The sequence below is a fragment of the Eupeodes corollae genome, chromosome 1, assembly GCF_945859685.1.
Source record: "Eupeodes corollae chromosome 1, idEupCoro1.1, whole genome shotgun sequence".
In the NCBI taxonomy this organism is placed as follows: domain Eukaryota; kingdom Metazoa; phylum Arthropoda; class Insecta; order Diptera; family Syrphidae; genus Eupeodes; species Eupeodes corollae.
In genome coordinates this window covers 225,291,311-225,319,220 of record NC_079147.1, presented here as the reverse complement: position 1 = coordinate 225,319,220, position 27,910 = coordinate 225,291,311, and the positions used below count along the sequence as shown (strand labels likewise).

Sequence of the window (27,910 nt, the reverse complement as noted above, 5' to 3'; positions counted from 1 at the left end):
TTTGGTGAATATGTGTCGTCATAGTCATAGTCATTTTTGTTGTATCGAATATCGATGCTTCGTAGGGACGACATTGGTACCGCACATGCAACGAAATTAACTCCACAATCAATAAGCATAAATTAAGATTATATCAAATCATCATACAAAGCACCAATTTATGCAGTTATGCACAGATTCCTTTAGGCTATAGGCATTCGGCTGGCGTTTGGTGTCTGTGTCTGCTACTGCACATTGGTTGGAGATTATAAATGAAAGCTGCCTGCCTTAGTGTGCCTTGACCGCAGGCAGCTTTCAGGCTTACGATATACAATTCTTTGAAGGAGAATCAAAAATTTAACATGGAACGATAGTGTATAGGGGAATGTGGAGCACTTTTAAGCTTTGTGGATTTTATTTTGTTAGCTTAGGTACTTAGGTTAGGGCTCTTATCAAAATGTTTTACGTTCCAAAATAAAGTAAAAAAAAAACTTCATAGATAATCATGATTTTATAATCCTTATTCTTTTTTTTTACGTTGGACAAAAAGGTCTTCAACTACTTATATTTTTCGACGTTTCAAAGTCCCTAGAGTCGAAATAAAAGATTTTTAGAAAAATGTCCGTACGTTCGCGACGTTTTTTTCGTCGTCCATAGCTCAAGAACCAGAAGAGATATCGACTTCAAATAAATTTTGTTATACAGATAAAAAGGCAGAAAAATGCAGAAAGGGCTCTCAAAAAAATTGCGTGGGCAGTTTTTGTACCATAGCAGTTAAAAAAAGGTGAACATTTTGGTAAGCCCTTAATATCTTACGAACCAAAATCGCTAGAGGCTTGAATTAAATTTTATACAATGAATTGTAATAAAATCTTAAAAGAAAATTTTACAAAAGTTGGTAAAAATTGATTTTCGACTCAAATATCTTTTCAAAACTTTAAGACATTGGCTTTAAACTACTTTTAGTTTTCAAAAAATATTCATGTCAACATTCGGTATAAAAAACTTTCCGACAAAATGAAGTCGGTCAGTATTTATGTCCTGGTAGTAGTTTCTTTCATTAAGATTATAATTCAGCCTGCTATAGATCATCCGATGAAGGGAGCTGGATGCCTGTTCTGTGAACACATTTCTAAAATTTTCATCCAGACGCCTGTTCACTGAGATTTAAAGTTACACTTCTTTCTTCTACTACCCCAATCCACTCTTTAACCTTTGCTTTGTATCGCTTGTAAAGCAACTTTTTTTGGTAAGCCATTGTTGGGCATATTCAATACTTTCAGAATGTGTATCGACTTGCAGCTTCAACGTTTTTATGAAGAGTGGGGATAATCCTGTTTCTAACATTATCATGTAGTTTGGGTGCATGAAGGAAGGCGGAATGTTTGTTTTAAATAAAATCTCAGGAGTTTTCCACAGTCTCCCCACACTTGGGCTGCGTAGAACAGGATTGACTGGAATAATGCTTCGAAAACTTTATGTTTACTGCTATGCGCAATGTTTTTGTTTGTTCAAACATTCTTTCCATGCCACGTTAATAGCGGTTTTATCCTTGAGAAGTTTTTCGCTGAGGCGTTTTTTTTTACTTAAGTTTTGGGTAAAGTATACTCCTAAGTATTTGTATTCTTTCACTCTTTCTATGTTCTCTTTGTTGAAGTTCCATTGTTCACTTCCTCCACCTTTCTTGATAACCGTCACTTTCGTTTTGATCAGGTTCACTACCAAGCCCCATCGTCTACAGTATTTCGAAAGTCGATTTATCATAAGCTGTAAGGATTGCTGTGAGTTTGCCAGCAATACTATCTCATCTGCGAAGAGTAAGGCTTTAATGACCTCTCCAGCATATCTAACACCTCCTGCAAACAAGCTAGGACTGAGCGCGCAGCCCTGTCTTACGCCCGACTGCGTCTGAAACCATTCAGATAACTGCTTTCCAAGTTCTGAATAACTCTTCCAAAACTTAAACGACATCCCGGGTACAAACAACTTGAACATCAATGCGTTTCAATCAACTGAGTCCAATGTAGCTTTAAGAGCCACAAAAAAAGTGTATACCTTCTTATTTTTTTCCTAAAAAGACTCAGCAATGCTCTTTAGAACGAATATATGATCGATGGTCGAGTAACCCGACCCGAATCAAGCTTGAGGCTCACATACAAGATTATTCGAGTCTATCCACGTGTTCAGCCGCTTTAGTAGAATACTAAATAAGATTCCTCTCTAGTTGGCTGGGTCTTCGACGTTGCCTTTTTTGTGTATCTGAAAAATCAAAGCATCTTTAAACTACTGAGCGATGATTCCAGTTTCAAAAATTTGATGATATATGTTTGCCAGGTTCTTAATCAGTTCGTCAGTGTTATATCTGTAGAATTCCTCTGGTATCCTGTCTGCACCTGCCGCTTTTCCATCTGCTTGTGAGTTGACCGATACGCGAGCCTCGTCATGAATATAGGGTTGGGCATAGTCAATACTGGGTCCAACATTACTGGGTTCAGCAGTTCATTGAAATGATTTCGTCGAGTAGAAGTATCCAATCCACGACTGATAATATACTTCGATCCATTTAGTTTTTGGGACAAGTTCCAAAATTCAGAAGGACTACTACATCTGGCTAGCTTTTCTGCCTCAGCTTCATAATAGTTTACTTCTTTTTCTTTACAAAGAGCTTTATAAATTTGATTGGGTTCAATACATTGGTTTTTTGCATAGCATTCGTTACTACATCTAAACTCATTAAGCCAAGCAAATGATAATTTTTTCACCAAGGTTCTTTAAATTTCTTTTTTCCTTTCTGTGTCACCTAAAGTTTTTTTTTTCATGGATACTCCATTTGCGAGGAGTCGACATACTCTTCAAGGGTACTTCTTGTCATTAAAAAGTGCTTTCTCAAATTATCCGCTTGGTTTGGCATACAAACCCTGCATTCCTGACAATATATCTGTACACAGTAGGAATTATTTCCGAAAAAGTGGAAAACCTAGAAAAAATTGTAGAAAAGCAGGAAATGAAAAAAAGAAACAAATGTAACGATTAATTAAGCTTCTAATAGCAAACAATCTTAAACAACCGCACCCTGAACCAAAGCCCGAAACCTCCTGCCCTAAGAAAAATAAACAAACACAAACCCGCAACACATCATCAACAAAAAAAAACAGCAACTCCAACACAAGACCCAAGCAACATCAACAACATCAACAACATCGGGAGAGCAAGAGAAGGATCCTTATATGGTTACAGATCGAACAAATTAGTGGGATCTTACATCGAATACACTGAACAAATACCTAATACTTATAAAATGCATCGTAAAATCTTATCTAATCCCTGACAAAAACGCTAAACAAGTAGGGAAACAAAAATGGTTCGATAATGAATGCAGAGAGGCGAGAAAACTATCTTTCAATTTATTGAACAAAATAAGGGATTCAGCTGATGTTGATGGAAGACTTCTTTCGAGTTACAGCCAAGCAAAGGCTAGTTTAAAAAAAAACTATTTAGGAAAAAGAAAAAGGAATATATACAACAAACTGTACGAAAACTCGCAACCGAAAGAATTCCAAAGAAGTATTGGAGGCAATTACAAATCCTGAAAAGACAAGGATACAAATGTGGAGTAACCATTAATGGAACCGTACTGAGAGACCACTTCAGAAAATTGCTCAACATTTGTACCATTTGCAGAAAACCAAATTCTTAATGATGGTATATCGCTAGATGAGATAGTTTTGGTAGTTCAACAAGTAAAAACAGGGAAAGCTGCAGGACCAAATCGCATCCCAACAGAATTTTACAAAAACGCAACAAACCAATTTCTTCGAAAAATATGCGAAAGTCATAACTTTATTTTTAACACGGGCCAAGTACCTGACTCTTTCAAAGAAGCTTTAGTATTTCCCATGCATAAGAAAGGAGACTTAAACTACAAGGAGACAAAGACTACAAACGCAATAGCAAAAATGTTTACAGCAGTGTTACTTTCACGTATAACAAAATGGATAGACGGAAATAACCTCCGCTGTAAATACCAATCAGGTTTCCGCTCAGGTTTCTCGACAACAGATAATATCTTCGTGATAAATACAATTATCCAGGACTTCCGACTCCGTCAACTCAAATTATACATATTCTTCATTGATTTCAACGCCGCTTTCAACACTATAGATAGAAAAGCTCTTTTCTTCAAATTAAACCAACTGGGAATTTCGAAAAAAAATTAAGAACAATTAAAGAACTTTACAACGGATGTAAGTCAGCAGTATGGGATGGAACAAAAGTATCAGAATGGTTTGAAACTAAAACTGGATTAAAACAAGGATGTTTATTGAGCGCCATGTTGTTTGTCCTTTTCATAGATGATGTAACATCTTATTTACCTGCCGGAATCAACATAGCTAGTACAGTAATAAAATCTCTTCTTTATGCTGATGATTTGATACTACTTACCGAATCACCTGGGAGCTTACAGTTGATGATTAATAAGTTGAAGGAATATTGTATTTTTTGAAATCTTATTAATATTATCAACATAGATAAATCTAAAGTTATGATAGCGGGATATACGAGAGGAAGTTCTTCACAAAGAGAGAAATGGTATTACGGTAGAGAAAATATTGAAGTCGTCAAAAGTTACAAATACCTTGGAATAGATGTAACTCTATCCTTCAATATGAAACAACATCTTGCATCAAAACTTGTCACAACAAAAATGCAATTAATGTTAGTTGGAATCTACTATTAAAAAAGAAAGAGGTACCGAATTCAGTCAAATACAAAGTTTATGGGGTGGTACTACGTTCAATGATGTGCTATGGGGCCCATGACTGGGGTTTTCAAGAATACCAGGAAGTCGAAAAGCTTCAAAGATTCTTCATTGAAAAGATCATTTCAGCTACCTTAAAATACACCAAAACTACATGATTCATCTTGAAACTGGACTGGCTGCACTCTACATATACACACTAAAACTCCATGTTGACTACATTATAAAAGTTATCTCAACCTATAGTCAAGAAAGATTACAACACATTCTAGGACTGCACGCTATTGGAAGGAACCACCCCTTTACACAAAAATGGAAAGATTTAGCGGAGTCAGTTGCCTCTCTTTTGGGACGTTATTTATAAATACTGCGAAGCAGCTTTGCACTACCGAAAACTAATTATTTTAGAACTTAATTAAATCACTTAAAATATTATAAGTACATGTTACTCACTCTAGCAGACGGCTATTTTGGCCATTGTCATCTCTTTTTCATTTAAAGCATTGTAACACGATCATGTTAAATATTTAAAAACTCTTTAATAAATGAATCTATCTATCTTTCTACTCGTACACAGGAATAGCTCACAAGACCTTGGTTCTCTACGAGCTAATGCGCGACCTAATTGATTTATTTCTAAATCAATTTCATAACAGCAAAAAGATAATCCATGATACCCATAGCCAGATTAACTCTCAGTTGATGGTGTAAAAGCCTTTTCAAAATCAAAAAATAACAGGTGAAAATATGATGGTTATAGCACGTAGCTCGATCAGCGTCAATCTTTGATACTATTAAGGCGAATTGGTAGATAAACCGCATATTCTTCTTCTATTTCCGCACTTCATCAGGTCTTTTCGTTTAGTATCAATTATTACTTTTCCCTACTTTTCTTTTGGGAAGCGTTCAGATATCCATACTTTATCTATGAGCGATTGCAGCATTTTGCTCTATAGTATTTTAGCTGCTTGTTCCAATTGCTCGGGAATGTCCTCAAGTCCTTTTGTTTTGTTGGTTTTCAGTGTTTTGATCGCGGTATGGATCTCTTTCTTTATTGCTTAAATTTGTCGCATCGGGCAGCTCAGAGGATTTAGGATGATAGCGAGGACCAGTTCCGGGCTTATAACACCAGTAAACTCATTTGATAATCCTATTTGGAGGGTTCTGCTGTCCCACGTGCTTGACCGTGCATGACCGATTATACTAATAATAACATTATATTTCACAGCCCTCCATGGGCTTTCTATGGGCTAGGCCCAGGGCTGCTGACTGTTCTCATTTCTTGTGAAAGTTCTTCATCCTTTCAGTGTGAATTTGGGCAAATAATTCTAGTGATTGCATTCCATCGCCGAAATGCAGAATTGCTTATTCTTACTGTATAGCTATTGTCTCCGGAATTCTTCAAAATTCCTTAAAAATTCAAATTACTAGATCCCTTCTAATTCAACTTAATTCTTGAAAAAAATGATTTAAAATAAAATAAAAATTAAAATACATTAAAGTAATTAAAAAAACAAAAACTAAATAATCACTTTAATTTAAAATATAAATTTGTAAAAAAAGCGAAAAAGTCTATTATGTATACAATATTCCCACATTTCCCTCGAATACCCTTACATAAGTCCATACAAGGATAGAAGACACTTTGACTTAGCAAAACTTAGATACTGACACACTTCCACACATTCGTACATAAATTGAAAACGTAATGACATCGTGTAAAGCAAAGATGGAAGAAACATTCCAGGCCAGTTCGGCCATAAAAGACTATTCTAGCAGCAGATTTATTGAATCATACTTTTCCGGTTGACATTGTTAGGGCCTCTTCTTCTTTTTCTTCTATCGTTGATGCTCTGCTATTCACATTTTTCGCTTCATTTCTGTCGTTACTGGTATTCTGGGTGTTAATGGCAAAAAGCAAAGAAAAGAAGAGGGCAAAAAAGTCGGAAGCATCAGGACCACGACTTCACACATAGGAAAATCAAAAGAAATATAAGGGTGTTGAAAATTAAGCGCAGAAATTGTCCTCTTTAAAGAGGGCATTGTATCTTCGACATGTTGACAAATGCACACCATTGACACATATTTCAAAAAATTCAACAAAGAAAACATAGCTTTTTATAGTTTATGACTTTTCTTTGTTATTGTTGTTGTTGCTTCCTTGGTGTCGTCTAAACACACATTATAGGGTATGTTTGTATAGTGTGAATATAGTTTGTATTTCAATTAGAGAAAAATGGAAAAAGAAGATGGATAATAACATAGAAGCGAGAGTCATCATCATTAGGGATATCAAATGAACTAATACTTCAACTCTTAAGAAGACGAAGATGACTGTGAAGACAAACGAAAGCCTCATCATCAGTCTGAGCTTAAAAGGATGTCAGCTAAGGAGCTAAGCTAAAAAAAAAAAACACAACAACTATGATACAGATAGGCTTTTGGTTAAACACAGGGGTGAATTTAAAGAAAAATGGGCCTTGCTATCTTTCAAAAGTTAGGCAGAGCGTTTTTCGGCATTTCCTTAACTTAAATCGCAAAATGTTATAAAACCCATAATTTGTCACAAATCCCAAAGCAAATGTCTTCACGCCCAAAGTATTAATTGTCGTTTGCCCCAAAGAATTTTTAATTTTGAATTTGGGTCTTATGACATAGGGGTTGGGGTTTGTGATATTTATTTGTGGCATTGCGACCCATGATTTTCCACAAAGCCCAAAGTCAATGTCTTCACGTCCAAAGGATTAATTGTCATTATGCCCCAAAGAATTTTTTTATTTTGAATTTGGGTCTTATGACATAGGAGTTGGGCTTTGTGATATTTATTTTGGGCCCTGTGACAATTATAGTTTCTTATGTCGTATCATCAGACTAAGGCCGGCCCAACTTTCAATGTAGTAACGCCACAATTTTTAAAATGTCCGAACTTCCCAAATTTTGTATTTAGCAAACATTTTTAGTTGTTAGGCTTTGAAACGCGTATAAAAAGATAGTCCCCTGCAACCCCCTGCTTTCTGAATGTAAAGAAATGCCAAACATACTTGTTACACTTTTTTGACGTTCCGAGTTTTTGGGCGATCAGAAATTTGTTTTGTTTAATGTTTGCGGTTAGGCGAAAAAATGTACGACTCATGATGTCGTAGAGTCCAAACTAAGCACACAAATTTGTCAGAATATCCAAATTTCGAAACACATGACATCTTTTGGGCGATATGATATTTTAAAATTCATATGACATTGATTTTGGGCTCTGCAGCGTTTTTTACTGAAAATGTTTTTGGGCTATAGAACAATTTTTTGATGGTATGACATTTTTAATATTTTGGCGTCATTTTAATGTGAAATAAGACTGAACAAACTCTTTTACTTTGTAACGTTCGAAACTCAAAACAGTCTTAACTCAGAAAGGTTTGATAATATTGCTCAAATTGTTCAGCAACAAAATGCTAATAAAATTGTTTTGAGCGCTATGACATTTTTAAATTGGGTGATATGATTTTTGGGGCGACAAGACCTAAAGCCCGTTTAATTTTCTTACCAGGATTTAAGAAATTAAGACCATTTTTTAGAAAGATAAACTATCAAAAAGGAAATTGACTTATATTGGAATATCGTAAATGAAATAGAAGATATTTATTAAAGGAAAATAGAGCTTGCCATCTAAAAGAATTTCAAATTTTAATATTTCAACTGATAATTGACAAATTTCGAAATTAGACAATCGTGATTTTATTTATTTACAAATTTTATTCAGCTTTTAGTTTAGAGAATTTCAAATTGTATTATTTTTCAAAACCATTAGCAGTTGGTTTATTAAATGTCAAACTTTGATGTTTATCAATTGATATTTTAAACTTTGAACACCTGTGATGGCTTGTGGTAATTTCTTCTAATCTATTTTGCGTATTTAAGCTGTTTCGAATGCTGTTCACTGTACTTCAAAAGAAAGACTATCGTTCTTAATGACGAACAAACTACTTAAACGTCTAATATTAGGGCTAAAAGTAATTTTCACAACTTACATTTAATTAAATAAGAATCAATTCCACTATACAAGTGGTAAAACATTTAGGGATAACTTCTTCATAGTAGATTAAGTTTATCACAAAACTTTCTGAGGTCCTGCTTCTAATTCAATGGCGTTAATCAAATCATAATTAACTTATCAAACTATGGATTCCTTTATACAAATGTTGGTTTACAAGCATATTTCAGTAAGCTGGAATAATACAAATGGGCTTATTGTGTACAAAGCAGCCGCTAGTGAAGAATTTATTCTCAATATTAATATAAACTGAAGAGTGTTTTAAAATATCGCTTTTGAGAACTGAAGTATAAGAACAAATTCTCTATATTAGATATTTCGAAAGGAATTTACTTTACACATTCAACCTTTTGAATTGTTTTCCGAAAAATATTAGAATATTTTTTCCCTGAATTAATAATTCCTTCTTTCTGAGAAAGTTGTCTTCTTGTGAAGTACTAGAGCCGCCCTTCTATCCTTTTTTTTTGAAGGGCAGTTTCCTGAAACTTCTCCATGAATCCAGCACTGCTTTGGCTATTATAAAAAAGTCCTTCCAGCAAATTCAAATAAAAATAAACCCGAGAACTTCTCCACATTTTCCTCTGGTCTTTTGGGAGTTGTCCATAGTGGGTTGGGGAGGTATACTATACTCGAAGTCAGGGAGATAGTGTACTTTTTAGTATATACTGTTAATGGAATTGATGAAGACGAAGAGTACACAAGGGAACGCAGAGGTTTATAGTTTTATATTTTCCTTTTTTCTCTTAAATTTTCTTTTTTTGGTTGCTGGGAGGGTTGGAAATTTATTGGACTGACTCCAGGAAGTTGTTATGTGATTAAAAATAATAAAATCGAAAACTCCAGATTTGACGAAATTTGGGGAGCCCCATCAGCTATAGAAAATCAATAATTCTGGAATTTTCCAAAAGTTTATTTTGAAGAGCAAAGCAAATCCTTGTGTTGTGGAAATGGAAAATAACAAAACTAGAAAACGGATTGAATTTAAAAATACTCACCGATTGTTGTTATCAGAGTGAGGGAGTAGAGGAAGGCTGAAGCGTAGGACCATTTGTGTCCAGTCGGCAGCATCAATTGGACACCAGGTTGTTGCACTTTTGATTGACGCACAGCTCGAAGTAGAGTATCCTGGAAATAAAAATGGAAATTGTTTTTTTTTTTTAAATATGACAATCTTCATCTTTATGTTAAATATTTCTTGTTCGTTCGGAATACCGAAACACTGCGTGATTTGAAAAAGAAGAATGTCTCATTTCCGATGTTAATCTTTTTTTTTATTGTGAATTCATTCAATCAAGAAAGAGTTTCTTAGAAATTCTTCTCAAGTAATTGCATTAGATATTAATCGGTATTTTTGAGAGAGAACGAAAACACGAAGTTTTTGAAAAGTTTTTGACATGAATAGAGATTAATTTCTTTGGGTAAACCGCATCGAAATGTACGTTAATTATTCAAAGTAAGCAATTCATCTAGATACAAAATCTTTCTTTGTAAGTCTATATCATACCTATACAGACACATACACATAAACTGAAAGTGAAGGATAAATTTTATAAGGTTCAATTTCTTGTCTTATTGAAAATGTTTTAATGACTTTGACGTCGTTAAAATAAGGAAGATATTTTGGAAAGATAAGACCAGAAGAAGAAGAAGAAGAAGAAGGAGGTATGGCATTTTATGAAATGAGATTTTATCTTGAGCATTGTTTTAAATTTTAATGATTATGTCATTTTTAAAAAAATTGTATTGGTAATGTTTTGTCTTTTGAAAAGAACTCGAAAGTTTATTCGGTCTATGAAATTTCTATAAATTCACAAATTTCAAGTATGCGGGTATATTATTCTCAAAAGCAATTAATTTAATACATGTTTATAGTTTTCTTGAATATCGCTCACATATACATATAAATCAATTTTTATTATTATTATAGGACCGGTTCGGATATGTGTCAAAAATGTTGGAACGAAGGGCCAAGGGTGGTACCAAATGAAAGGTAAGTGTTAGTAAATTATAATTTTAAACTTTAAAACAAATTATATGAGAATTTTGAGATACTACAGTTTGAAGTTGATACTTACTTAAATCAGCAAATAAACGTCATTTGTTTTACGAACAAAATTTCCTTACTAATATTAGATCTTCCATATTTCTAAAGTAAACATTAATCAATATCCTTTAGGGTTTTCTAATAAGAGGATTTACTGTGAATAGAACGATTTTTGAAAAGCTGTCATATTTTTGACATTTGACATTTAAGACAGTGCCTCTTCAATCCAATCCATTAAGATTCTCAAACTTTACTAAAAAATGCGTTACATTTTACATCCACACTTTTTTTTTATTTTTGCCAGAAAAATTATCTAACCGTCTCGATGAGTTGATCACAATTTTTTGTCACTCAGATGTTGTGATTTAACGTCTTGAGACTTTTTGATTCGATTCAAGGCCTTATAGATGGCATTTTTAGAGTAATAGTAGGTAAGATGACCTTTAATTATAAAACTACTAGCTATTACAGTGTGAGCGAGCGCATCACGACAATCCGCATCAAGGCTAAACTCGCCAACATAAGCCTTATATGCGCGCATGCCCCAACAGAGGAAAAAGGTGAAAACACCAAAGACATATTCTTTGAGCTCTTGGACAAGACTTATGAGCAGTGCCCTGGCTATGGCATTAAAATTATTTAAGGGGATTTTATCGCCAAGCTAGGAAGAGAAGACATCTTTGGTGGCACAATCGGGAGATACAGCCTGCACGACACCACATCCGACAACTGATTCAGGCTGATCGAATTCGCTGCGGGGCGAGACGTTCTGGTAGCTAGAACGCAGTTCACACATATTAATATCCACAAGGGGACATGGAAATCTCCTGATAAATCAACCGTCAACCAGATTGACCACATTGCGATCGACGCACGACACTTCTCCAGTATCCAGGATATCCGAACATTCCGAGAGGCCAACATTGACTCGGACCACTACCTCGTTGTAACCAAGGTACGGCTACGGATATCCCAGTCCAAACCAAAACAAGGAAGTACTGTGAGAAGATTCGACGTTAGACTGCTACTATCGCAAAAGACTGACATGTCCTTTTCTGATCGAGTCTCTAATTACCTTTTAAGGAGTCCTATGCTGCCTGCATTAAGCATTAAAAATAGTGGCACCATTGCCTTGCAGCCATCAGAGATGCCGCCTCTGAAGTGCTAGGTTCCACACGGCCACAGCAGCGAAACCCCTGGTTTGACGACGAATGCCGAACGCAAGCGCACGCAGCGAAACAAGAGGCATACAAACGGACCTGCTCGCGAGCTCTACGAGCAGAAGAGGAGAGAGGAACACCGTCTTCTTAGATGGAAAAAAGAGAGCACGAGAAGCTCGCGATCGAGAAGATGGAGGGATATCACAACAGGAATGAGGTTCGTCAATTTTATCAAAAGGTAAAAAAACCTGTAAATACGATCAAGGGAACATCGTCTATGTTAAGAATATGGAAAGACCACATCTCCAAATTATAACGGCGATGACAAACCGAATTCCGCTGTAAGGGAGATAAAACCACTCAACCTCGGCTACGCAGATCAACAATTCTACCTACCCGACCTTGACGAAGTGAAGATAGCTATATCTAAAATCTAAACTGAAGTCAAAAAAAGCTGTTGGGTCTAATGGAATCGCTGCCGAAAAAAGCAGCAGGCGATGACTTGGTAGGGAGCATGCAGCAACTCATATGGTCAGAGGAAAGCATGCCCGATTAGTGGAATCTCAACATAGTGTGCCCGATACATATGAAAGGAGGCCCTCTAAATTGCGCTAACTATAGAGGCATCAGTCTCCTTAACATTGCATATAAGATCCTCTCTGCCGTATAATGTGAACGTCTGAAGCCGCTCGTCAACAACATAATTGGTCCTTATCAGTTTGGCTTCAGACCAGGAAAGTCCACAATCGACCAAATATTCACACTACGGCAGATCTTGGAATAAACCCAGGAGCTTCAAATCGATACCCACCATCTCTTTATCGATTTTAAAGCCGCGTATCACAGGGTCTACAGGCAAGAGCTCTACAGAGCAATGTCTAGTTTCGGCATCCCTGTCAAACTTATCCGTTTGTGCAGAATGACGATGGAGGATGCAAGCTGCTCTATCAAGGTCGGAAAATATCTAACCGATGCATCATTTGATGTCAAAAAAAGTTTTAGGAAAGGCGATGCACTGTCATGCGACTTCTTCAACGTCGTTCTGGAAAGAATTGTTCAAAACTCAACCGTCAACACTAGAGGCACAATTTCCCAAAGGTCCATCCAATTACTCGGATACGCAGATGATGTTGACATAATTGAAAGATCAAAGCGTGATGTCAGTGGAGCGTTTTTGAGGATTGCGACGGAAACGAAGAAGATTTGTTTAGTGGTCTTTGAAGGCGAGACCAACTATACGCTGTCATCAAAAAAGGACATTGAACAACGACGTCTTGGACAAAACGTCACCATGGACAGCTATAACTTTGAAGTAGTTGAGGACTTTGTCCACCTAGGCACCGTTATAAACACAGACAACGAAACCAGCGTTGAAATCAAGCGAAGAATAACTCTTGCAAATCGCTGCTTCTTTGGACTTAGAAGGCAATTGAGTAGTATAGTCCTCTCTCGTGGGACCAAAGTGTTGCTATATAAGACCCTTATTATTCCCGTCCAGCTATACGGTGCAGAGGCATGGACTATTCGAGAGAAAAGTTCTTCGTGTGATCTACGGTCCCGTATGCATCGAAGGGTAGTGGAGAAGATGGAACGACGAGCTGTAGGGGCTGTTCAGTGACTTTGTCTTAGATAGCAGAATTAAAGTCAAACGGCTTGAATGGCTAGGTCATGTAGAGCGAATGGACATCAACGCTCCAGCCCGGAAGGTCTTCGAATGCAATCCCGAGAGACCGCGCAGTAGCGGAAGACCGCGACTCAGGTGGCGCACCTAGGTGGGAGAGGACCTCAACCAACTTGTGCGAAACTGGAGACAGCTAGTTAGGGACCGAGCTGGCTGGAGACGCTTGTTGGTTGAGGCCCAGGTCCGCCCCGGACTGTTGGGTCTTGTTAAGTAAGTAAGTAAGTATTTGAGTTTGGTGTATTACTTTAGAAAAAGCTAAACATCGTCAAAAACTAAATAAAGTCCAACGTTCAACTACTGAACACCTTACCTCTTGATATATTTAGCAATCAAAAAGCTGCAATCTCTGATGCTAAAGTCGCTACTCTGTAATTCTTAAGTATTTAGAATGAATTCCAAAGCACACACAGAGCACCATCCCCAAGTGCAATTAAACAGAACCTTCCATATTTCTGTACCTTCCAGATTTTTTTGATAAGATAGGGCATTCCTGGAAGACGAGTCAGTCCACTTTTACACAGATGAATCAAAAACAAAAGAAGGGTTTGTTGGAGGTGTGTACTCTGAACGACTTAAATTAAGCCTATCATTCCGCCTTCCCAATCATTGTAGTGTGTTCCAGGCGGAACTTTTGGCGATAAAAGAAGTCTTGTCTTGGCTCAAAGAAAACATGATATCAACATCTGGCATCCGTATTTTCTCAGATAGTCAGTCCGCTATGAAATCTCTGGACTCTGTCTGTACAAACTCTATAACAGTCCATAACTGTCGATCATCTCTAATGGAGAAGGCACAACAGTTTAATATTCACCTTTGCTGATTGCCGGAAATAGAGAAATTCTAGGTAACTGTAAGGCAGATAAACTCGCCAGGAACGGAACAATACAACCAATTCTACCACGTTTGGAAAATGCACACATCAGTTTGAACAACATCACAACGTGTCAGATCAGAAAAAACACCTGGTCTTCACTAGATTTAGAGCGCTGAAGGTGCTAGCTATCTCCAGGTATGTCGTTCGATAATCGGGGTCATAACCCTGCACTGTCTAATAAGAAAGCACTCTCAAACGACTTTTGTAGAAGCTATATTTGATACTTATTCTGTACCTAGGAGAATTCTTATACGTAGTAGTACCCGTGGCTTGATGGTTAGTGCGTTGGACTGTCATTCCAGAGTTCTAGGGTTCGATCAATGCCTATGCCATCTAAGGTTTTTACACCGGTATTACCTCTTGCGAAGAATTGACAAATCCTGTAAAAGTAATTCTTGTTATGAAAAGTGCTTTCTCAAATTAGCCGTTCGGATTCGCTTTAAAACTATATAGGTCCCCTTCACTCCTGACATTACAACTTATCTTAGATGGAATGTTTTGAGTTTGGGTCACATTCCCAACTTAATTTTAAAATTAAGCAACTAAAGCTTCTACCAATTTTAAGCAAATTATTTTTATGTTGAAGGCATTGTTCCCAATATTTATTGTATATTATTATTATTTTATTTTAATATTATTCATGCACATAATCTAAAAACTATAAACAACGTTTTATTTTATTATATAAATTTTAATTAATGAAATTTTGTGTCTGAATAATTCTCATAATTATCTAAACTTTTGCGTTCTTAAAACGATTTCAAAGGCTTTTCATTCAGAGACTATGAATTTGTAGAGAGAAATATAAACTTCTTATTTATAGAAATAAATAGAAACCAACTTCAAGAAAAGTATTAACAACAAAAATAAAACATCTGAAATAACTGGAAGACATAAAAGTGCATACATTTATATGATTTCTGAGAATCACCTACGAGTAGATATGCAATTTATTACACATCATTTCATTCGGAAGTTTTATACTGAATCCAGTTCTTTTTTCTGGAATTTTATTCTAACAGCGCATAAGCACACAGAGAAAACTATTTGCATGGGATCACAGCCGTGTAGTTAAAGATTGAAAATAACTTGCAAAAAGCTTTATTCACTTCACTTAACAGAGATGATATGCAAAGTATAAATAAAGGAAATGTTTCCAAAGAATTTTATTGAGTGTCGCATTTAATTTTGATTCACTTAAAAATCAAAACATTTTAAGCGAAAACAAATATATCTCTTTTGTTTTATACAAATTTGTAAACCTTTTTTAAAATTGTGTACAGGGTTTTCCAAGTTTAAAGGTGTTAAATCTCAAGATCACAGGGGCTTGCTTAGGGGCCATTCATTGAGATGATCTTCAAAAGTTGTCTAAATCTGGTTTATAACCCTCAGCGGTGGAGAGATAAAAAGGTAGTTTTCATTCCCAAGGCGGGTAAATGCTTACATGTCAACCCCAAAGATCTAAGACCTATTAGCCTGTCATCATTCATTCTCAAAACTCTGGAACGATTGATTGATATCCATGCACGTAATAGAATTGATTAGAGACTTTCGATGTCTCATCATGCTTACTGCAAAGGGAAATAGGTAGAAACAGCCTTGCACACTCTGGTAAGAATCTGTGAGTTGACTAATCTAATGCTAAAAACTAGGATCATCAATTTTAAGATTGGGGGATTTTCGTACGAAAAGGTCTGTCGGTAAAGGCACTCCGCAAGGTGGTGTTCTGTCCCCTCTCTTGTGGAATATAGTGGTTAACGAACTATTAATATCCCTTGAGAGGGAAGACTACAGAGTGGTTGCGTATGCCGATGATGTTGCTATCCCCGTCACAGGAGAACATCCTAATACACTGAGAGACCTCCTCCAAAACGCACTCAATATGCTCACTAGATGGGCTGATCACTGCGGACTTAGTATTAATCCTCAAAAAATAGACCTCGTCCTTTTTACACGGAAATACAAGATCCCAGTAATTTTACCTCCTTTAATAAAAGGTGTACCACTAATTTTTACCAATGAAGCCAAATATCTTGGTCTGATATTGGAAAAAAAATTAAGTTGGAAACCTATAATTCAGGAAAGAGTTAAAAAAGCTACAGTAGCTCTTTTCCTTTGCAAGAAAGCCATAGGAAGCAAATGGGGTTTTCAACTTCGTATTACCTATTGGCTATAAACATCGGTCAACCGACAAACTCAGTAGAGTCCAACGCACTGCATGTCTCTGCAAAAGCGGGGCAATGAGAACCGCACCCTTAGCATCGTTAGACACTCTCCTCCATCTGACACCCCTCGACATTTTCACCAAACGTGTTGGCAGCGAGTTCAGCTATAAGACTCAACGCCTCACCTCAATGGACCAACAACAATGTGGGGCACTTCATCATTTTGAACCTCTTTGGTTCTATACCGAAGTACCAAAGTTCCTAAGTCCCAATTTTGAAAAAAACTTAAAAGTATTCATTCCATCCAGAGATAAATGGGAAGACAAAAAACTCCTAGATAACACAAGCATTCATTTTTATACAGATGGATCCAAGACAAATGAGGGAGTTGGTAGTGGTGTGTACTTAGAAAAGCTTCATCTAAGCATCGCATTCCGCCTCCCTAATCATTGTATCGTCTTCCAAGCTGAACTTTAAGCGATCAAAAATATTCTCTCCTGGCTAAGAGAAAACGAGATATCAACTTCTCATACCCGCATCTTCTCTGACAGTCAGGCTGCTATTAAATCTCTTTACGGTGTCTCAACCACATCTCAAACGAACCTTGATTGTCGATCGTCTCTTATGGAGATGGCGCAGCAATTTAACATTCACCTCTGTGCCGGGCCACAGAGACATCACGGGAAATTGTAGAGCCGATGAACTCGCTAAAAATGGAACCGTCATGCCTATTTCACCTGAAACGGAGAAGATAAGTATACCGATAGCTACATGTAAACTTATGCTAAAAGAAACAGCTTTTGCGATAGCAAATTCTAGGTGGCACAGCTTACCAACATGCGCAGCCACAAACCTCATATGGCCTTCACTGGACTTAAAGCGCTTTAACAACTTGTTATCTCAAAGCAGACTTAATATTAGCTCCCTTATCCCTTACGGGACACTGTTTCATATACAGACACACAATACGGCTTGGTGTAGCCTCAAATGACTTCTGCAGGAGCTGAATGGACGGGGAAGTATAGGAAACAATCTCCCACCTTCTCTGCACTTGCCCTGCTCTTTCACTAAGACGCAAACTTCATCTGGGAGACTTCTCTTTTGATAATCACAGTGAACTAGCTAAAAAGGATATCAAATATCACCTTCGCTTTATAAAAAGCTTAAAATGGTTCGCCTAGTAAGAAGTAATTCTCTTGATTCATGTGGTATCACAATGGGCCTTTTCTTCTGGCCTAAGTTTGTGGATTCTGAATCCGCAGCCACTTTAACCTAACCTAACCTAACCTAACCTAGGGGCCAATTATAGCTATCATTTGTTTTCATCATTGAATCCAATCACTGTAATTTTTTGGCATTAAAAATGTCTGTCATTGAAAAAAATTTCCTGATTGAAATCTATTGAAAAATGTTTAGTTACAGAAATCTGTCATTGGAATTGTGCGAAATTAGAACACAAATCAGTTTAACGATTCGTATTGCTTTTGAATATAAAATTATCTGCTGTTCAGGAAAATAATTTTCAGTCTGTAAAATTGAAAAATACATTTTGTTTGATTTCCGATCGATCAGTATATAATTTGCATTTCTAATTAAAGGGAAACATAATCAAATATTTATTCAAAAATGTTTCCAGATTGATTTCAATGATAGCTATAACTGGCCCCTTACAACAATATCTTCCAAATTCGGGCATAGACACAGAATTTTACAATATTGACTTTAAAACTCGGAATTTAATTTTTGTACGCATCCTTTCAATAACCAAAGAACTGTCATTGTCAATCTATCCACTTCATTCAACATTTTCATCATGGTAAATTACACGAACCAGTAACGTTTGCAAAATTATAACGAAATTTCTACAGAAAATTCGGAATAGGTGACCGCAACTTTAAGAGCGTTAACTCCAATTTTTAGTAAAATTTGTTGCCCTAATAGACAAGTTTAGTTAAACGGTTGAGGAATCTTTGCCGTGTCAGTGAGACAATGGGTTGGTTGAAAATATCACTGGCGTTCAGGTTTCCTTAGCAAACGATCCAAAGCAGTTAATACCATTTCGGCGTTTTCAAGAATTTGAATCAGTCAGACCACATACAAAATCAAGCTAACTCACAAACTTAAGCCGATGGACTATTTGAACTTAACGTACGATCTTCGCTTGGGCTTTTGAGAATTCAATCCTTTTTTATTTTCTTTAAACAACACGAACACCACAGTAGTGATGCAAACCACGATGGGCACGGATTTTCTTCCAACGCTCCTTTTCATCAGGGAATTTTGATTCAAATGACGCAGAGTTGTAGTGCTGATACTTGCCTTCAATAACATCCTTTTGTCTGTTGAAAAACCAGTTGCGGATTTCAAAGTGCCTTGGGTTATAGATGATATCGACAATTTTGTCGACCTTTTTCTCTGAGCACTCTCCGTCACGCTTGGTGAGATCAAGATCAATTAAAAACTACTCGACAATTGACCAAAATTTTTCATTAATAAATATTGCTGATATCTATAAAAGTAAAGGAAAAAAGCTTTACGCTTATTTTGTGGATTTTCGAGCAGCATTCGATTGAATTCCCCGAGAACCACTTTTTTACAAGCTTTATAAATATGGAATCTAAACTAAACTTATATCAATTTTGGGAATTCACTTTAAGGTGAGTTTGGTAATTCAATGGGCGTTAAGCAAGATCGTTTTAAGTACTCTTCTCTTTGTCTTATACATAAATGACATAACTGATTCGGTGAAAGGTGGTATTGCTATAAGAGGAATGAATATTGCAGGATTGATGATTGCGGACGATAGTGTTTTCCTAGCTGAAACTATAGACGGGATGAAGGTAATGATAAATAGTCTTCAAATTTATTTATATGGAAACGGACACACTTGGGCCAGTTAAATGGCCCATTGTGATACTACATGAATCTTGAGGCTTCCTCCTTAGCTCAATGGAACCAGTTTGAGTCCCTTACGAAACGTGAGAGGCTGATTATACCGATATAGCAACGTCGTCCGCATAGGCTATCACTCTGAAACCCTCCACATCCAGACTAGTAAGGGTTTCATTCACCACTAGGTTCCAGAGGAGAGGGGATGGAACTCCACCTTGCTGTGTCCCTCTATTAACGAATCGTCTACTAGAAGAGTTGTCCAGTTTTGAGTTAATTATTCTGCTAGTAAACATTAAATGAATTAACTCCCAAAGCGATCGCAGATGTGTTCACTCCCGAAGCGATTGCAGATGTGTGTGCGTTTAGCACATAGCTAAACACAGAGTGTTTCGAGCTACCGCAATTGCAATACTGTTTTAAGGAGCCCTAGTATGGGGGTATCGATCGTTTGAAGCTGTGGAAAAGTTCCTCCGTTTTTTTAATAAAAGTAAATTCAACTTGTCAAGTACGACGCCAAAATATATGGTAAATCTTGAAACAGGAATAGGACCCCTCTTTTTAGACACACTTAAATTACATTTCAACTCCTTGTCAACAGTTTTGACGAAGGGTGAAGACAGAATTCTGCGAATAGTACTCACACAAGCTATCAATTCTGAAGTTTCGTGTGTTAAAGAGTGGAGGAAACTGGCAATAGAATGCTCAATATCAGCAGACGAAAGTATGGAGGTGCTTAAGTTGAATTTTGATGACTTGCTGAAAAAAGTCGGCAACATGATGTACGATAAGTTTATGAGTGAAGCTGAAGCATCTATTTACAGATCTTACTACAGTAAAGTTAACCATTTCTTAAACCACAACACCTACTTCTTTTCCAAAAACAATACACAAGAAATCAGCATGTTACTTAAAGTAAGAGGTGAACTCATCAATTCGAACTACATTCCTCACCGTCCAGAATTGCCAATATTGTGAAGAGCGCGAACATGTATTTCATTTCCTGGGAGTTTGTCCAATACTCAAGGAGTTCCGAAAGCGCTATTTCGGGATAGATATACTCGGTTTAGAAGAAACGATCAACATCTTAAATGGAGAACTAGGTTGGGACCTTCTGTATGAATACTCATTGAAAGCTCTTCGTAATAGATCGTATATATAAATTTAAAAAAAAAATGTCAGTCTGGCAGACGGCCTCCTGCCGAACCATTTAAAGACTTGTGTAATCTTACAATTAAGAATATAATGTTCTGTTCTTGTATCTTTGAAGTCAATAAAACTAACTCATCTTCAGTGAGGAAGCTCATTTTTGGATCAATGAGTTCGTCAATTAGCAAAATATGCGTTCTTCATGAACGTTTGGTAAGGCTTGCATGCCAGTGGCGTTATTGGGGCGTTGACGATAACGACCATCACGTTACTGTGAATGGCCAGCGTTGTTGCGCCATGATAACCGATAATTTTTGCCCCGAGTGTGGTTTCATCTGGAGGGTGACCATCGATTTATTGAAGAATTAGTTTTATGAGCGTGTTTTCTCAAGGAATGGACCAGCCTCTTTCGTGCGATTTAACGCCTCTAGACAATTTTCTTTGAGGCTACTTTAAGTCTTTGGCTTATGGCAACAAGCCGATGAAGTTGGAAGAGCCAAAAAAAAGCTAACAAAGCGCCGGCGTTTTCGTTTGTTTGACCGAGTTATAAAAAATTATGTCCAATATATAGACCGTTTTAAACATGCTCGCTGTAGTCATATAAACGAAGTCAAGTTCCCTTCTAAAATCGCAACATTTAAGAATTGGCGATTTTTCAACAAGTATTTTTTGAGTTTCCGAGTCCTGAACGCGACAAGATGTTTGTATGCATTTTCAGAATCCATTCAGCGCGGCGACCGGCTTGAGTTCTTGTATTGACTGAACTTTAAATGTATTATGATCTAAGTATTCAAAATAAGATATAACGTCGTCGTTTGTGGAAACCTTATTCCAAAGGTACCAGACGAATTGATAAACTGGTGATTTTTTCAATACTTCGGCTATAAGAGCAATTTTTTAATTTTAACGATTTCGAACGAGATTTTCTCTCACGTTTTAGTAATGGCGTAGTTTAAACTTGTTTAACGTAAAAATATGACAAAAAAAACATATATTATTCAAACTCAAACCTTTTATTCGATATTCCTCTAGGATTTAGTAATCCATTTAAAAAACTCTTTTTAATGAGTTAGACAGTTAAATTTTTAGATCACGCTCGACTTTCAATACCGCTGTCTATTTATATTATGGATCATGGAAACGTTTAACTTTGTATTCAAAAAGGCAATATGTCAGGATTTTTCAAAAACAAAACGTTTTAATTCTCTTCAAAATGAGTTTTTAGAGTATACATAAGTACGACGCCTCTCAACGATATAGGCAATTTTAACATATGAATTATAATCCTTGAAGTAAACACGATCTGAAAGCTGCAGAGTATAAAAATACCAATATTTTGTCTATACTTTGTATAACATGAACTTTTATTGCAGAAAAAAATTCCCTGACATTTTTACAAAACTACTTTTCATGTTTAAGTTTTTGTGTGTGCAATGTACAATGTACGTATACGAGTGCTACATATTTATGTACATAGGTACACATAATTTTGAAAGGATTTATCTGGTACAGACATCGACTTTATTGGTCATAAATTGGTACCCAGATCATTTGCCAACATGACTTGAACAGTTTTTTATTTATTTTTTTGTTCAAACAAAAGCTTTCATACGTTAATATGCGATGCCTTCAAGGCTTCAAGTCTCCCAACATGCATAAAATTTCATACCACCCCATCCCAAGCCAAGCCATTGCATTAGTACGTGTTACACGCTTCAAAGGATTTTCTACATCATAGCCCATTGAATTGCTCTCTGTCTCTCACTGGATGGTCAACGTGCGGTTTTCCAATAAACATTGATTCACTGCCATCGCAACTTTGAACCCTCAGTCCCTCGAGAACAATCAAAGTGGTACTCGTACCAGCCACTAGCCAGCAGTACAACAAGCAGCACCAGAGAACTAAGATAAACACAGCCAACTCAACTTGCCTCGTTAAAAGAAAAAACAACATTGGCTCTGCCAAACTGCAAACAAAACACCTTATAGCTGACGCCCAACCTTTTACCCTCGAGTTAGCAATTTCCATACAATGTTCTGCTGAATTGGCAGCTTTCATCTTACGAACGACCGACGACCCACGACGACGAGTACTACGTATATACCGCATCCGCACTGGGATGAAACATCGCGACGACCGGCCCACCTACGCGACCCACCACACAAACGACGACGAACATCAGGAAGGGAATTATGTTTTTCTGCAATGAGGGCAATTCCCAAGTTAACTTACCTGAAAATGTTGCACTTCTTGGGCAGCCAATCGCGTCCAATTTTCCTTATACAAAATGTTCAAATCTTCCGTAATTGACCACAGTCGATCGACGGTCCTGCAACGGAAAAAGATAAAAAAATATTTTAATTTTGTTGAAAGCAAACTTTTTTCCTTTTTCGCTACACTTCCTTGCTGGTTCATGCTTTTTAAATCAATGGCAAAAAGGACCAAAGACCAAACAAAAAAAAAAGAAACGAGCGAGTAGAATAAACCAGAGAATCAGGTATTTTTCTTAACATTTATTTTGATAGCCAAGACTTTGAGGAAACCAACATTGGGTTGAACTAATTTCAAAACTGGAATTAAATCAACATCAACAAAAACCACCGAAATGATAATGATAATAATTAACTGTTATATAAATTTTATAGAATTGAGTGAAACTCAGCAATTAAGTTAAAGACGGATTGTGATTTGTGTTTTTCCTTATTAAAAATATCGCTTCAGAAGTCTTTTGCTAATTTAAAACTTCTCTCTCAGCAATTTTTACAATTTGCGATTACAGCTGAAGCTACCTTCGATTGGTGTTTTGGCTCATTTAACTTGTTTTATTTTGTGAATAAAGATTTTTTGAAAACATTTACTTAGAAAAACATAATATCGGAAGTTAAGGTTAGCTAAGAGATAAAAAATCTTGAAAACAAAATTACAACCGAGAAAGAATAGAGCTATAAGCGAACTCAGAAAAACTATTGGATCTAAAATAACGAAATATATTAAAATGCACCCGAAATGACAGGATATCATCAGAAATGTTAACATATGGGAAAAATTCCCTTTCCAATTCATTAACAAACATATTTAAAGAAACAATGGTAGAAATCAACGATACCAATAATAAACAAGGAAGGAAAGAATCACGATATCAATAACTAAAGACCTTTAAATAAAATTTTGGCAATTTAATAGCACTTTTTCAAGACCATCAACAAAGAATTCAACTACAATCTACCAAGAGAATAAAATGGATTTAGAGAAGGATTCTCCACAACAGGCCACTTTTTTTTAAATAATGTACAGACACTCAAGGGGATATTAATACCCTTAACACGTTTACGGTTAAACACAGTGCGAGTATTAGAAAAATAGGGAAGGATGAAAGAGAAGATACCGGTGCACATTATTCTTAAAATTTTGAATATTGAAATGGAAGCATTCCACGTCCTCGATGAATGGTTTAAAACCGAATCTCTAACAGTACGTCCGAAATTGAGTCCAAGGTTAAACTGATGTACATTCCTAGAAGTGCGAGTATTACGGCTGAATTGTTTGAGGGGGGAATGCAACTGGCTAACTCGACAGACATTTTTTGTAAAAGTATCTGTAAAACAACAAAAGGCATGAAACATTGCGCCGGTGTTCGAAAGATGTAAATGTTCCGGTTATAGTTCTATCGCCTATAATTTTCAAAGCCCTTCTTTATATCCCACCTAAAAGGTACAAACTTGTTTTAGAGGCTCCCGTCCAAATATTCGAGTTATATTCAAGTTTTACACGAATGAAGGGTTTGTAAATTACCGTAAACAATTTCTTGCAACGTCGGAGAAATCCTAAGCACATGGCAGCATTTTTGGCAAAATCAAATATGTGATCATTCCATAAGAGGTGATTTGTGATACACATACCGAGTACTGAAAGTTGATTAGTTTCCTGGATGCAAATGCCACTCATAGATAGCGGCATCAAGGGTGTTTTAGGCTTAAATGACAGGAGACAGCATTGAGTTTTCGAAGTATTAAATTCTACACGGTTTTTGATTTCCCATTGGACAATGCTGTCAAGATCAGAATTTGATGAACTTAACATGCGCTGCCGTTGAAGTTCCACATCCGAAGGACAAGGATTTGAATATAGAAACGAATATGAAAAGCTGAGGGTACTGTCATCAGACAAAAGAACAATTATAAAAACAAGTAAGGAGCCCTGGGGCACACCAGCGTTTATTTTTTGGATATCAGATTTGAATCTGCCCAACACTACTTGAATTGAACGGTCCGCAAGGTAATTTCTAACCAAACGAAGAAGAAATTCTTCTATACCAAATGCACGCATTTTCGATAAGAGAGCTTGGTGCCAAACTCTATCAAACGCCTTTCAAATATCAAGAGCAATCATCTTTCTTTCTCTAAAACTATGTAAATATTTGTTCCACTGTTCGGTGAGATGTACCATGAGATCCCCAGCGGACCTATTGCTTCGAAAGCCGTACTGCCGTTCATTAAGAAGCTTCTGTTCAGCGTTTCCATGATCTTGGAAAGAAGTGACGTAAGTGCTATTGGACGATAGTTAGAGAAAGAGGACAGGCTGGACAAATGCTGCACTCAGAAAGAGACCTGTATAGTAGGAAAGATGGAAAAGATTACGCAGTTGTTTTGCCAGCGTTAAAGAACGATAGGGGGAATACTATCCGGGCCAGCGGATTTGTGTATGTCAAGGTCTTTCAGTACTCTTGCAACTGCACGAGTGCGAAAGAAGATTCGGTTCATCGAATATGACAGGTCTTTCTAGCTTGTTTGAACTTATTCCGGTTTTCCTCAGTCGGGTTGGCCTTACAACAACGGAAACTTACATCTCTGAACCTAATAACCTCTTTATTGCTTGAATCAAACCATGAGTTCTCTTTGGGTTTGATAGATTTGGACCGTACTTCTTCAAAGATGATGCGTATCGTAACGTAACTGTGAATGGTGAGCGCTACCGTGAGATGATATCCAGCTTTGTTTGCCCAAAATGCAAGAGCTTGACTTGCATGATATGTGGTTTTAACAAGAATGTGCCACATGTTACACAGCAAGCTCAAAAAGGGACTTATTGAGAGGCGAGTTCGGTGAACATTTTATTTAATTTGTGATTTATCGACTTTAAACTAGTTCTTGTGGGACTAAATTAAAGATCATGTCTATTGTCTATACAGACAAGCCTGCTTCAAGTTTATGGAGCTTTGTAAGACTAAAGAAAAGTTATGCGCTGAAAAGCAAGCAGTTCGATTAGCAGCTTGTAAAAACTCCGCTGATTTTTGGAAAGTGGCTAGGGAGCTGAATGGAAAACGTTTTACTATCCCCACAAAACTGTGCATTTACATTTATCGATTTGGAGGAACGCTGGAGACGCTTAAAGATGGAAAAGCAGCGGTTACGAATGGTATTCTAGTGGATTTTTTTAAATATGGGACTGTCATGCTCAAAGAGCACCTTTAAAAACTTTTTAAATACATTTTTGGAGGGAGGATTGTAACCAGATGTTTCCAATCCACTAAAAAGGATCGTTATTTGATGCAGCTAACTACAGAGGGATTGCCTTTTTTAATGCATCTTACAAGATATTTACAACGATGGTGCCTAAGCGTCTTGTAAGTTCGATTGAGACCGGAAACTTGCTGAGGAAGCTCCAGGCTGGATTGAGACCAGAATATTAAGCAATAGATAACATTTTTATATTTAGGAGCTTTACAGAGAATTGAAACAAAGGAAAAAGCTGTACGTATTTTTAATCGATTTTAAAGCAGCTTTTTTTCTTTTTTGTCCCGTTCGGACACAGCCCTACTGAACCGAAGGAGCTCTGCTCCGCCTTGTGCCATGACGCCCCATTGTATACACGAGTCGCCTATCCACGGTTCGTCGTCTAACTTGGGAGATTAACGGAACTGCCAATCTATCCTGTATCAGACCGCATCTGTCTAAAAAGATGAATGCCTCTAGCCACTCTCAAAATACTCTTCATTCGGATAAAAAATTAAATTGTTGGTCGAAGACATAGCTCTTGCAATGTGACCTCGAAAGAGTTTTATCACAAAATTGTCAATTCTGTTGATTTGAGCCCCGTTGTATATGTATAGGACCTCGATGGAATAGTAGTGTACGAAAGAAGACTCGGATGTTCGATATAAGCCGGTACAGCGTGCCGCTCGAACACCCGAAACTTCTCCACCTGGGAAGGGGAAACGTTGAACCACACAGGACAACCATAAACGATCATCGGCCGTATGAGGGCCATGTCCCAATTTTCCTTCACTCTGGGGTCTGGGGTCAGCCGTTTTTCATAGCGAGGGCTTCTCTGGTCCTAGCCAGAGTATTATTTATATGTCTGTCGAAATATAAATACTGATCTAACCAGAGACCGAGGTACTTCACTACACCTTTGCTTGGTAATGGCTGCCAGTGAAGATCAACGATGACCATCTTTCGCCAATTCTTGCAATTATCCCTCGTGGCTCTAGACAAGGGAGTCCGGAACAGAATTGTCTCCAACTTCTGGACATTTATTTTCAGTTTCCAGTTTTCGCAATATCGCTGAATCTTGTCGAAATCACGCTGCAAGAGAATTCTAATAACCTCAACCTTTCGGGCCGCTCTGTGCGCAATTTGATCGTTGGCGTACGCAATTGCTATTGTAAGACTACCTATAAGATCGCTGGTGTAATTGCTGAAGAGAATCGGCACATTCCCTGCTGAAGACCATTTTAAATTAAGAATGTTGTGGTAGAAGTTACATTGCCACTTTTGACAACAAACTTTCAACCGTTAAACATATCATGAAGTATATACAACAATGGCTTGCTTATGCCAAGCCTGCTCAGTTTTACTTAAAAACCCTCTAGCCATACGTTGTGAAAGGTCTTTTCCAAACCAGCCAGGACAGCACCTGTGCATTGTTGTTTTGATTTATTCCATTCGATATCAGAAACTAGTTTAGACGCAGCATGAATTGTGTTATGACCTGCCTTAAACCCGAGCGGTTTACCCGGAATTATTTTGTTGTCCGCAGCCCACTTAGTCAGAGCTCTATTGATGGTCTTTTCGAAAACTTTGGTGATGATCGGAAGAAGACTTATCGACCGAAGATTTGAAGGGTTGGAGTTGTCCTTTCCCTTTTTCGGGAGATGACGAACCA

At 37.0% G+C, this 27,910-nt stretch overlaps 1 protein-coding gene across 1 annotated transcript in view; it reads right to left on the bottom strand.

Moving 5' to 3' along the window:
- Positions 1-27,910, bottom strand: part of LOC129941365 (TWiK family of potassium channels protein 7) — a 192,113-nt gene that overhangs the window by 18,712 nt on the left and 145,491 nt on the right. The window contains exons 4-5 of the mRNA XM_056049980.1: positions 22,979-23,075; positions 9,779-9,908 (exon numbers count right to left, since the gene is read on the bottom strand). Coding sequence (XP_055905955.1) covers positions 9,779-9,908; positions 22,979-23,075 — 227 coding nt within the window. The remainder of the gene's footprint in view (positions 1-9,778; positions 9,909-22,978; positions 23,076-27,910) is intronic.